Source organism: Excalfactoria chinensis, chromosome 1 (genome assembly GCF_039878825.1).
Source record: "Excalfactoria chinensis isolate bCotChi1 chromosome 1, bCotChi1.hap2, whole genome shotgun sequence".
Taxonomy (NCBI): Eukaryota; Metazoa; Chordata; class Aves; order Galliformes; family Phasianidae; genus Excalfactoria; species Excalfactoria chinensis.
This window is the reverse complement of record NC_092825.1, coordinates 47,099,378-47,112,617: the sequence shown is the minus strand read 5'-3', so window position 1 is coordinate 47,112,617 and position 13,240 is coordinate 47,099,378. Positions and strand designations below refer to the sequence as shown.

The 13,240-nt window shown below is 44.3% G+C and overlaps 1 protein-coding gene across 1 annotated transcript in view; it reads left to right on the top strand.

Annotated features, from left to right (window-relative positions):
* The first annotated feature begins 941 nt into the window (after window positions 1–941).
* EP300 (E1A binding protein p300) overlaps window positions 942–13,240 on the top strand; it is a 56,312-nt gene continuing 44,013 nt past the window's right edge. Inside the window, exon 1 of the mRNA XM_072333092.1 lies at window positions 942–1,275. Within this exon, the coding sequence (XP_072189193.1) occupies window positions 1,182–1,275 (94 nt within the window). The 5' untranslated portion in view covers window positions 942–1,181. The remainder of the gene's footprint in view (window positions 1,276–13,240) is intronic.

The following is a 13,240-nucleotide window of genomic DNA, read 5'->3' as shown; positions in this document are numbered from 1 at the left end:
CCGTGGCGGAGCGGAGCCGGGCAGCCCCCTCCCCGCCCGGCCCCGGCGCCCGCAGCCATCCTCGGCCGCCCGGGAGGAGGGGGAAGGTAGGCAGAGAGCGGGGGAGGGGCCGGCTCCTTCCTCCTCCTCCTCTTGCCGCTGCCGTGGGCTCAGCCCCTCTGCCTGCGCCCGAGGGGGGGGCAGCGCACTACTGAGAGCGAGAGAAAGAGGAAGGGGAAAAAGAAGAGAAGGGCGGAGGAGGGGAAGGAGAAAGGGGGGGGGTAGGCAGAGAAGGGTGTCGAAACCCGGCCCCCCGGCTCCCCATCCCGCGATCGGCGCTGCCTCCATCAGGACAACAACCCCTCCTCCTTCTGCACAACAAGATGTGAAGCGGAGACTCCTGGGACTTATCCTCATCCTCCTTCCAGCTCCCCTTGCTGCAGCCATTAAGCGGAGCGACCGAGAGGAAGACGCGCGTTGGAGCTGGGGCCGCCCGGCCGGCCGCCTGCCCCCGGCCCGCTCGCTGCCGGTGGGTTCTTTTTCGCAGGGTGGTGTCGGAGGGGGAAGGCGCTGCTGCGGGAGGAGGAGGACGGCGGTCGTTTTTTCTTTTTTCCTCCTCCTTCTTCTCTCTCCTCCTCCTTCGCCCGCCTCCTGGTGGCGATGAGGAGGAGGAGGACGGCGCCGAGGAGGAAGAGGCTGATGGCGGCGGTGAGGAGGCAGCAGCAGGAGGAGGAGAAGAGCCCCCGGAGGATGAAGATGATGATGGTGGCGGCGGCGAGGAAGCACCAGCAGCACAACAGCCGGGATTAATCTCACTGGAAGGAAAAAAAAACAAAAAAAAAACCAACAAAAAACCCAAACAACAACAACAACAAAAAATAACCAACCAACACCACCAGCCTCTTTTTTTTTTTTTTTTTTTAATTATTATTATTTTAATTTTTTTTTTAATTATTCTTTTTGGCGGGGGCTCTTGCCATCCCCGCGCAGCCCCGCGCCCGCGGGCAGAGGCCTCTCTCAGCCCCTACGCTCCCACCTCGCCCCGCTCCTCCCAGGGGCGGAAAAAGGGGAACTCGGCCGCTCCTCGCCCCTCCGCATCGCCGCACCGCAGCCCCCCGAAGGCTCGGCCCCAGGAGTTGGGGGTTTGGGGGCTCCCCCCGCCGTTTCTCTGCTCGGAGTGATTGTCTAAAAAAGAATTAAAAATGGCCGAGAATGTGGTGGAGCCGGGCCCGCCTTCAGCCAAGCGGCCTAAACTCTCCTCTCCGGCGCTCTCCGTGTCCGCCAGCGACGGCACAGGTCAGTCTCGGGAGCCCGGGCCTCGGCCTCCTTTCTCTCCCTTTTCTCCCTTATTTCTCCCCTCTCCTGCCCGAATTCCCCCTTCCTTCCCCCTGCCTTGGGCCTGCCCTCGGCCTTTCCATGCTTCCCTCCCTTCTAGCTCCGAACCTATTTGCTTCACGGCGCAGGAGGGTGTTCGCGTGTTTCTGCCCTTCTGTTTCTTTCCGAAGCGAAGCTGCTGGCTGCATTGTGCTTTTGGGCAATCGCTGACGAGATTTAGTCCGTTTCTTGTCTTTTACGCTGTCGCTATGGCAGAGCTCCTCGTTGAGGCTGGGTGCCGTGAGTTCCCGTTGCAGAAGATAGAAATTGCACAGAAGCATCATCTTTAGCACTCTTTATTGTTGAATTTATGGGTGTGCCTGTCCACATACCCAAATGCGTGGCTTATTTCTTGTTTTACATAGATTCACGTGTATATTTTTTTCCCCTAGAGTTTGTTTAGTAATTGGCTTTATTTCTCTGTTCCTTTTCTTACCCCCCCCCCCCCGCACTCTGCTTATTTTATTGTATTTTTTGCTTTCCTTCTTGTTCTTCTTTGCAGAAGAACGTCCAAAATTTGCTTTTTCATTTGCTTCAGATAGCTCTTTTTGCCAAAGCCAGTGGCCTAAAGCCTGAATCCAGATTGCCACTTTAGGGCACGGGGTTCATCAGGACTCTTAGAGAAACAAAATGTTACTTCACCTTATTTGCATCAAGAATCAATATGGAGTGCACTTCTTGCATCTCCCGTTTCTTTGCTGTGAGACCAAAATGTCTGAAACTGCCCTGTAGACATACAGGTTGTGAAGATGGAGGGGCTTCTCTGCAGTCCCTCTAGAGCTCCGTGGTGATGCTGTGGAGGTGAGAAACGATGGGTGTCCCAACCCCTTGCAGATAGATCTGGTTGTGCTAGGACAGCAGAGGTTGTACCAATGGGATGTTCAGCTTTTAGATGCCTCTTGAGAAGCAGACGAGCTTTTGGTATCGTTCTGCTGAGAGAGCACTTGGTTACCTGTCCCCTGGAGTCTCACTTCAGTCACTTTAGGTCTCCTGGAGCCTGTGGAGATGAAAAAGGAACAGTCTTAAAAGACTAAGATAGCTGGTTGATCTGACTCTTGACAGCATGCAGAAGGTTCCAGGATTCAGTTGGATTGAGCAGTGGCTGTGGTGCTGCTTGGAATCGTGTTCAGAGTTGTGACTTTTGTTTTCCCTGTTCTTGGTGAATGACGTATTAGTTCTGAAAAGTTTGTGCGCAACTTTTAGAGCGTGTTAGACCCAGGGAGGGTAGTGTGTGATTGGAGGAAATGACTATTCCCCCCACTATCAACAGGTCTTCAGTGAGAGAGCAGAAGAGGGCTGGAGAATCTTTAGCCAGAACTTGCTGCTGGAAACCAGTACCTAATTCAGCAGTAACCATTTTGACTTTGCCTTGGCAGCGGTGATCTCATTCTGTTTGTGGATGTGAATTAACGCGTTGCTTTTTAATTGTGAGCTTATCGAGCAGCTTAATAAATAGACTTTCTCTAGTTACAGTGAAACACTGAGGAGTATTGAGCAGGAACTCAGAAGTGGCAGCACAAAATGGAATAAAAGTCTTATAGAGTCACGGAGGTGCTCATCGTCTGGTAGCAGTGCAGAGGTTTGTAGTGCTGCAGACGCTTCACGGATGCTACACAGAGGGTTTTTAACCCTCCTGGTTTCCTAGCTGACAATTTTTAACCTGCATTTGGGACGCTTCCACTTTGTTTTTTAACTTACTACACCTGTTTCTCTGATGAAAATAAAATCAAGTGTGCCAAACCTATACATATATTTTTCAATTGCTGCTTGCGTGGCTCTTTCTTGGGTCTCGCTTTTGCTGTTGTGGGAAGCAGCTTTCAAGTTGCCATTTTTAACGTATCCGCTCTTTAAATTTGTTTTGAAATAGTGCAGGCAGCTCTCCTGTCAGAAATTCCACATAGAGAGTCTATTAAATTGTCCCCACTCCTGAGTTCATTATAGAAAATAAGAAGCACAGTGCTCATCTCCTTATTCCAGCACTCTTGTTAAACTCAGGGTTCAATTTCTATATTCAACCTGGAGGGAGAGAGGTTTAGAAACTTCAAGGGTCCGTCAAACTTTCCAGCTCATGTGCGCAGTGGGACTGTGAGCCTGTTTCCTCTGCTAACTTGTTGCCTTGAGTTCTTAATGTGAAATACAGTTTCAGCCTGTTAGTTTCAGCCTGTTAGGTACCTTGAAGCGATGGCTGGCTGTAGTTAACTTAATCCCAACCTGGTAGTTCAGTCACCAGTATATGTACACCGAGCCTCTGATTCACCCCCGTTTTCATTTTGGGATGATGCTGATATTGTGGAATTGGAATGTACTGAACTCAGTCAACTAGTTGGATAGAAGAATGGTAATCACACATGTATTATCTTCAGGTGCTAAGACTTCAAGCTTTACTGTGGGCTCACCTTTTGTTGGCACCGTGTCCTCAGCGTGGCATGTAAATTTGTGACACCGTGCTAGCAACTTTTCTGTACTGAGCAGTTACATTGAGAAAAGTAATTTGCCAGTGTAGCTTCATTTGCTTAACCCTTCCTCTCTGGCAGAAACACTGTTTTCATATGTTGCATCTCGTCTGGAAAGAATTTTTTTTTAACATTATATTAGCAAATTAATTGTATAGCTCAGTCTTTTTTTTCCGCCACTGTAACGGCATAATTTCAGTGCATCCTGAACAATTATCTCCTTGAGCAAATGAGTAGAAATCTCTCATAACAATTCATTTTTAAAGGGATGCTTTACAGCGGCGATTTTATGTCGTCCTTTCGATCTGTGATCCCTTCATTTTTTTTCCCCATGGCGATGGGGATGTGCTGAGATTGCCACATGCAAGTTTCTATGTGGTGTATTCAGTAAAGATGAGGGTAATCATCTTTTACAGCTCTCGCTGCCCTTAGGAATAACCTGGGTTCTGTGTGCTGGGAAAGCTTCTGGGGCTGCGGATTCCAAACTGCTGTCTTCCATCAAGCAATAGAAATGGAATATAGGCAGCACTGCAGTGTGCTGGTACGGAATTGCTTCTTTGGTTGTTAGATCTGAAAATAGGATTGGAAGTGCTTAGTGTTTCTGACTTGCTCTAAGTCAGTTTTCTACAATTAATTAGGCGGCACGTGTTCTGTCAGACACTGCTGCTGGCTTGATGTGTGCCTTAACTTCCTTCAGTTTACCGTATCCAAAAGTCTCATTTTTCTGAGCGATAACACATCTCCGGTCTCTCCATTTCAGTACCTGACTTAAACTGTGTGTAAGATGGGTCTTCTTGTTTTGTTAGTTTCTTTCAGGAACTGCTTTTGACCTTTAAAACTTTCCTCTCCCTTCCAGCAAAGGTTTAAATCTTGCATGAAGACAACCCCCGAAAACCAAACCAACAAACAAAACCCAAACTTCTCACCTGGACCGCTACAGTTTTTGACTGATCCTCATCTTTCATTTGTTCCAAATGTTATCAGACTGTTTCCTTGCTTGAAATGAATCTTACTGATCTTGTCTTACTGCCTTTTCCACAGGCACTTGTAAGGCTTTCAGCTCTGTTTTCACTCTGCTATGGTTTTTGTGTTTTCTTTTCTTAGAGTTTGTATACGCATCTTTTAAATAACATTAACAAATCTGCTTTCTGACCAGTGTCAAAGACCAAGCTGTTTGCTGCTTGGAGCCATCACTTCAATGTTTCTATTCCTTCCTGTTGAACCACTTTCTTTTCTTTTTTTCCCCCCAAGCGTTACTTGTAGTGAGATGAGAAATGCATTAAAAATAGAGTCTGTTGGATGATATAGTCTGTAAATCTGGCGTTGCACTAGACTATCTTCAAACCAGGGGGGCAGACACTGCATCTGCCAGGGAGAGTGAAGGGGTATCTGTGCCGTACAGTCGTCTGGACTGTTGAAGTACCTGCATGAGGAAGAAGATACATTAAATGTTTTGCAAAACGATCGTTCTGATGGCGCTTAGGATTTCCTCTGAAAGGTTACTGCGGGCTTTGGATGTTCCTGCACTTCCAAATTGCTGTGCTGCTGCTGCTTTTGCTGCTCCGCTGAGTTGGTTGTGTCTTATACAGGTCACGAAAAATACCCTGCTAACTTTTGCATCCTTTCTTCACGTTGTCAGAGCAGGGCAGAGATTTAGTCCAGGCAGCCCTTAGTTCAGATCACTGGTCAGTTGTGGATTTGCAAGAAAACCCTTCAGAATGCTTTATCTCAGGAGACTGTAGTGGAATCTAGAACTTCTTTGAGAATGTGCATTTTTTGAGGTACTGTCTCAACAACATCCAAGTTACAAAGGTACAGCAAAAATAGTTTTACAGGAAACGTTCAAAGTGATTTTATTACTAGATTTTAATTTGGTGTCATTTCTTGTTTGTTTTTTGCCTTCTCTTCATAGGTTGTTCTTCAGAGGAGCAGCCTTTCAGTGCATGTTCTAACAACGCGGTGCCGTTACTTTAACCTTTCTCATCACCATAAATAGGGTCCCCTTGGAGAGGGTTTGGCCAGAAGTCACTCAAGAGTTATTATCTGACAGAGTATTTTTGCTGTGTCGTTTTCATCATCAGATAACACACACCTGTCTCCAAGGACTTGGGTTTTCTGTCTTTCCTTACACTGTAGCAGCAGGCTGAAGTAAAATACATCTGTCTCTGCATATGGCTGTATGCAGTGACGGTGCATCCATAGCTAGGTTGAGTTTGGAGGACTTCAGGTAGAAATGGATGCAGGGCAATTCACAGAAATCCTCTCCCTGAGTGGTGACTGATCTACTGGCCGGTGTGATTTTGTTTGCTTTATAAGTAGCAACAAGTTTGCTTAAAGTGCCTTGGCACACGAGAGTGTTTAGAGTTCTGCAAAATGTGTTATTTTCTTTTTCAAGCTCCCTTCTCTTACAGAACTTTCTGATGAAAGTCTGAAAGAGGAATGTTAAATTCTCTGCTCCATTCACAAGTAACTCACGGTTTAGTTGGCTGTGCTTGCAGGAACAGCGCAGGTACAAAACTGTGGTCTAAACTAGGATTTGCACTGAAAAAGTGAAAGTTTACTACAAGGTTCTCAGATCTCTTTCTGTTATTGATGACTGTAAAGTGGGCTGGATAAACCTTTAGCTCTTTTCCTTTTTTGACAGTTCAAAACTCTTCCGTACTGCATCTATTCTACTTCTCCACAAGAAGTGGAATTCTGAACTGCATTTATTTGCTTGCAGAACTGTGATGTTCCTGGCTAGCAGGAACTCCAGCTGAATGACTGGACCAAGGTGACGTCTGATGTGCTGACTTTTGGTTTAAGTATCTGGGAACTTGATAATATACTACCTTTCTGGTTTTACTCAGGAGTAACGTGGTGGTGTCTGTTTGCAGACATAAACGTGTTTCCTTCCTATCTGCACGTACCCTTTATTTTTTTGCCTGCAAGTGTAGCAAACCAGCAGCTCTCAGACTGCAGAGACCACCAGCTCTCCAGACTTGTGTGCATGGTGCTCCATCATTTATCAGACTCCTGGCTAAAATGCCTTTCTTGCTTTCTGACAATACCACAGATGAGCAGTATGCAACCTAATGTGGCCCTGTGGGAATTTCAGTGGCATCCATGTGCAGGATACTCTTGGGAGCAAGATTATTAATTTGAGACTGGAAAGGTAGCACGATGAAATTCATGCGAACACCAACATGTTCACAAGTTAACCATTAACTGTGTGACTTCAGCACCTTGGAATTGAAATATCAGCGCTTCATCTTATTTGGATCATCAAGGACAGCAAGGCTGGTATCTTTTTGGTGCATTACATAAAAGCGTGGGTATGCTGCTATACAAAGAACAGTGTTTCTGAACTTCCACCTTAAGTAATGTCTTCCCCATATGATTATAACATTTCATTTTCCCTAGAGCAAAATCTGTGTTCCAGAATCGTGAAGTTTTCACTCTTTTTCAGCAGTGAACTGCACTCATCTGTATCTCTAAATGCTGCTCTGTAAAGAGCTTTGAATGAAAATGAGAACACAATATTCATCTGACGTTGCCAAAAACCTCATGTTATCCAGAGTCTACTAAAACTGGTCTGTAAATTAGTAGGAGGAGAGGAGAAATTAAACTTGTAGATTAATTTTCTGAGTGGAATTTAGACTTTTCTCCTAAATGCAAGTTGAAAGGGGATGGGAATAACTCAGAAAATGAAGAAAGAGCGCGGTCCTAAAGTAGCCTTTGATAGATGTTGAGCAATAGGTCGCTACTTCTTTAAAATGACTTTTTTTATGCTTGCAAAATTCTGGTTTCTATCTGCTTGTTAGAACTAGTATGAATTCATGTGCGTTCTAGATAATGAATTGCACTTTTTGACCAACATGCTTCTGGTTGCTTTTAAAAACCAATGCCTGGAGCTGTGTGCTAGCATGACTTGCTGACATGTTTTGTGCCTTTGCACGTGGTATCTCGTAGGGGCGCTGAGCCCACTCTCAGAATGAGTAGCACGCGTCCCTTTCAGATGTATTTTTTGCTTGTGTTGTTTGTGGTTTGTCTTCAAGTTATCAAGTTCCTTGATGTGGTGAGCAAATTTAGGCCTTCATTGGATTAGCAGGAAGGAAGGAGGAGGCAGTGCTTCCCCAGTTTCTTGCAGGGAACAGAATTAAAAATAAAGTCTATGGCGAAGACTTAAGTTATTGAAATGCTGTTGTACAGTATAAGAATTTTCAGCTGTTCTTGCACAAGCAGTGGTGCAGACCTCCGCATCACTCTTCCACTTTGGCCACGTGCGATGATTACAGTTATGAAGAGGCTGATGCCATAGGATTTTGGAAGCAGCAGTAGTAGCAATGATGAATCTAGACCTTAATTGTGTAGGCTGATGCTGAATAGTTTTTTTCCCCTTCTGTCTTGCATCAAATTAGTAGATTATTTTAAACTCTACAATTTAAGGTAGGAAAAATGGTTTGGCGGAGTTCTTGTTACCGTCGGGTAATTGTGGCTTCACAGACCATCTTATGTGAAAAGCTTTCTCTTTCAAGGCTTTTAATCATAAGCGTAAATCTCTTCTCCAAAATATAGCAAAACTCTCTCACACCCACTTGGTAGCAATCTTGAGAGTTTTTGCCTCTTTCTTAGCATGCTTTTCCCTTGCTAAAATTGCCTGAACATGTCTGGCCTCATGTTCTGCCATTGCAGGTGCCGTGGGAATTGATGATTTTCTTTTATTAGCGCTTTGTTACCAATCCGTGCTTCACCTTTGCTTCTGCATTTTCATGGAGTTGTCTTGTGAGAATGTGGCTCAGCATCCCCTTCTGCCATTTTTACTTCTTGTGTTCTGCCCCCCGCTCCCCCTTTATTTCTTTTTTTAGTTTTAAGGGTATTTCAGGCAATGCCTTTTAGGGCCTGTTCTGCTGGTGCTGCTTACTGTTGGCTATTGGTTATAAATGCTGGGCTTTCTTGCTGTTATACTTTGGCTCTGTTCAATTCCTGGATAGCTTTGATGTTGCCATGTGGGGAAGATGCTGTGCTCAGCACCTTATTGCTGCTATTTGTCTCAAAGCATAGCGTAGGTTTTGTGTTTTCTGTGTAGTCTCTGATCATCCACAGCTCCCGTCAACCCTGTCATGTGTGTACTTTGTGTTCAGTGTCCTGTAGTGAGCCTTGCCCATGTGACTCATTGTGAACCGAAGGACTGTGGTATTGATCACTGATACATTTCTGGACCCCAGGAATGCTTGTGCAAAAAGGGGACTGCTCAACAGCTTGATGTCTGAGTTCAGAATGTAATGCAGTCGTGGGATACAGGGACAGAAACTGAATGGCTCATTCCCTCCGTATGGTCAGCAACAAGCACCAGAGTGAGTTGTCTTACGTGAAGGGTTCTTCTGGCATCACTGTCAGCACATGGTGCTGTTTCTTCAGATATACCACCGCTTTCAAGACCGAGTGCTTTAATTTGTTGAGGCTGTGGTACAGAACATGTGAAACTGAAGTGTTCTGGGCTGTTTTGTAGCATGTAAGCAAGTTCTCAGAAGACTGACAGGATTCATTGGAGCCCTTTTGCTAGAGCCGGCTAATCTCCGTGTTGATAGAAACTCCTGTTTTGTTCTGGAGGGTGATGGGAAGTCTGTTGTCTTAAGCCAGAAATAAGAAGGCTACTGACTGTAGGCTAGAAAGCATGCAAGAGAAACTAACATGTGAGTTTCTTTGCTGACCAGCTCGGATGAATGTGTTGTCCTTGTGTTGTGAGTGCTTTTGTCAGAAGTCTCTACCTTTCCTTGCGTGCTTTGACAGCTGTTATCACTGGGGCTGCCCGGCAGTCTTGCAGTAACACTAGCTTGAAATACCTACTTTGGGACTTGGTTGAAAGGGCACTGATTTCTTAATGACTTACGGGTTTTGACTGCTCACCATGAATCTGTAGTGGTTTAAGGGCCTTCCTGGTGTTAGGTGGGTTTCCGTTCCAGTCTGGCAGTCTCCTTGTGTCATGCAGATTAGATGCTGTCAAAGGCAAACTTAGCAGAAGTGTCCGTAGGGTCCAAAACTGAGAAAACTGTACCACATACAAAGAAATCTTGTTAACATGGTGATTTTTGCAGTTGCTCTCAAGGCAGAGGTTACAGCTCACATGACTCAATCCAGGTGAGCTGGGAAGCTGTTACAAAAAATGGACCCATTCCATCTGCTGGCTTTCCTCACCCACTTTCTTACTTCAGATTTAACACAGCCATGGTGAGTTGGGCCAGTTTCTTCACTCTACAAAGGCTCATTTTGACATTCAGGGGCATTACAGTTCCTAGTGGGAATTATTATATGCCTTTGCATGCAGAGTCTATTTCAGTTTGACACTTAGTCCCTACTTGGATGTTGTGTTTCAGAGGTGCCTTCCATCTTTCATCATGTTAGATGGCAGGAGCAATTTATTTCACCTTCATTTATTAGTGGGATGCTCTAATAATGCCATTAACAGCATCATGTGAAATCACTTTGTACCACTATGCTGAGATCAAGATTGAGTTCCAACACGTACTGCTTGGTGATCCTGATGAGCTTTAAGGTCAATCTGTGGCTGTTCTGTTCTGTCCCAGCTTCTCTTTGTCCGTGATTACACACCATAGCCTCTGAGGTTTATGAATCAGGTAGGCAGACCTTTGCAGGGCTGTTCTGCCTCCTTCCCCTTCTCACTACCAGCTTTATTTTCTTAGTAAAAAAATCCTTGTGTGTGTCTTTAATGATAAAAGACTGCAGGGTTAGCAGTGGCAGTGGAGAGCCAGCAACTTCTCTAGGTTTCTGTCACCTATGTCTTAAGCTATTATGTTGGCTCTTGAGTGGATGTATTTACCATGGTTTTCAAGTACTCAGAGCTGTCTGCCCTCACCTTGTCAGCATTTGGTGTGGCCATGGATAGGTCTATATAGCAGGCTTTAGGGGAGCAGTACATGTAAGGGACTGGAATGGATTGTAATGCGTGCGATGTGCGCACAAAGTCCTATTGTTCTGGATGGTCCTTTGAGACTGTTCGTATTTCAGTCTCATACCTGAAATCTTCTGCCTCCTGCCAGTTGACTAGAAGTGTGATTCCTTAGCTGAGCAGACAACTGAGCGTTTTTCTCTGTGTTCTTTTAACCTGGCTGGAGAAGACTTTGAAGTTTGTGTTCTGGAAAAGGGGGAAGAGGGGCAAACAACACCAAAATGGTGCTTCTCTGGTTTTACGATTGTGGCTTGTAGGTGCTGCATTCTTGTATCATAACTCTTCCATTGCGCATTCTCTGTGGCTGCCAATCCTTGCAGGTTAGTTTCATGTGGAAAGAACAGGATGCTTTCTTATTTAAGTCTTTGGGTGTGAAGAATGGGATAATCTCACAGCCATTTAGTCGTTCTGTTTTGATATGTAACTGTTGATATGTTGCGATGTGAGAAGTTAATAAAAAGAGAATTAAAAACACCACATTTTTATGGCTTTCTGCTTCCTGCTTGTGGGGCTGCACCAAATCACCTCGCCATGGAGCTCTATTAGCCTGTACCAGGTGGGAGCAAGTCAGCTTAGCAGCTGGAAATATCCACTTGCTTGACGAGGGGGAATTTTGAAAGAATGAGGTCTTCAGAGGGGCACGTTAATATTGTCTTGTGCAGAAGGATGAGCAAGTCTTTTTTGTCTCTCAAAACTGAAATTGCACTGCCCTTTTGCAGTGTTATATCTGAAATCATTTGAGTCTTTCTGAGTAAATACCCAGTGATAGTTTGAAAAATGAGCCGCTTTTCATATTTAGATGGCTATTGACTGCTTTCCAGGTGGTGTTGAGAATGGCTGAGTATGGAGCAGGCTGTTCTCAGGGGACATGAAGTGGGATTTTGTTTTGGGACTCACTCTGTGCTGAAGGCTGCATCTGTTGGAGTAGAAGTTCTTGTTCATCTGCTGCCAGGTTTTAAATGCCGAAGAACTTGGACAGAACTGTATTCTTTCTGCCTCTCTCATTTTGAGACTTGAGAAAATATTGATTGTATTGAAAAATATTGCGTCACTGAGGTTAAATCCTTAGTATGTACCAGAAAGCAGAACTTACAGCACAACATTTTCTTTATTAAGAATGGACCAGCTGTTTTTAGCAGTTTAAGGTACAGCTCTTTAGTGGAAACTCTCATTCTGTCTCTGGTGCTTTGTAGTGACGAAGAATACATCAATGGAGCTACTCAATCTCCTCTTGAAATCTCCTGTGTTTTGGTATACCTGAACACTTGCTAACCTCTTATCAGACCTTTAGAATTCTAAGAAGTCATGGTCTTATCTGTGATGACAGTTGAGAGATTGTTTTTAGAAAATAAAAAGAAAATAAATCACCATCAAATCCCCTTAGCTAGTACTGGAGTTTAGCGGTTTGGATTCATTGTTGTATGAAACGTTTTGAACGTGCTTCTAAAGCTGGTCAGCTTTTCTGACTTGCATGCTGTTTAACAGTAGTCTTTTTTCCATTAATATTTGGAACAAGTCACCTTCCAGCCTCTGTAAAATTGGCTGTAATTGACACTTCCTTCTTGGCAATTGCTGAAATAATGAGTGGTATTTTAGGTCCTTGTCTAGATCTGAAGTTTTTGAAGATGCAGTGGAAGACCTCTTGCTGAGCATCCATGAAATGACCTTTCTTCAGGGTGATGCTGAACTATTTCTGTAGTTAAGATTAACTTAAAAAAACAGAAAAACCCTTTGCTGTATATTCCCAAATTCCAAATGCTTTACAGCCTGGTTGGTGGGGTAATTACGCCGTACAATAGTTCTACTGTTAGTCATAAGCTTTCCATGTCACTTTTGTTTTAGCTGCCTTAAATACACGGGTCAAGGTGTGCACTATCTCTGCAGACATTGGAACTTTCTCTTGATGAATTCCGATAGACACTGTATAATATTCCCTTATCTATGCATCCTACATAGTAATCTTTTTCTACATCATTACTTGCAGATTACTTTGCAAGGGATCTTGTGACATGAATTTTATTTAAGTGGGTTTTATTTTTTATCCTAATGTGTTTTCACAGCTTCATGGCCAGGAAGTTTTGTTTTGATTGCTTTCTGACCGTGCTTATTGTGGGAAAAATACTGGCCGTTCCATGAAGCTCAGTTTGATTGTGCAGGTCTGTGCTGGGAAGGACTAGGTGTAGAAAACTGAATGGAACAACCATACGGGAACAAAACTGTTTTCTTTTACAGTTTTAGAAACATTTTCTGAGAAAGCACATAATGATATTAGTTGTCTTTTCCTGAAAGTGATGCTTCAGTGAAAGATCAGAAATTAAGGTGGTGCTTTCTCATCGGTGTTCTCATTCTTGTTAATAACAGTTGTCCAATTCCATTGGCAGATTATGGGACATTAAGAGTTTTCCCTTCCTTTCCCTTCAGATTTTCAGTGTTGGGAGATCCTGTTCTTTCAAAATAAGCTGTTGAGGGAAAGTCAAGTAGAATG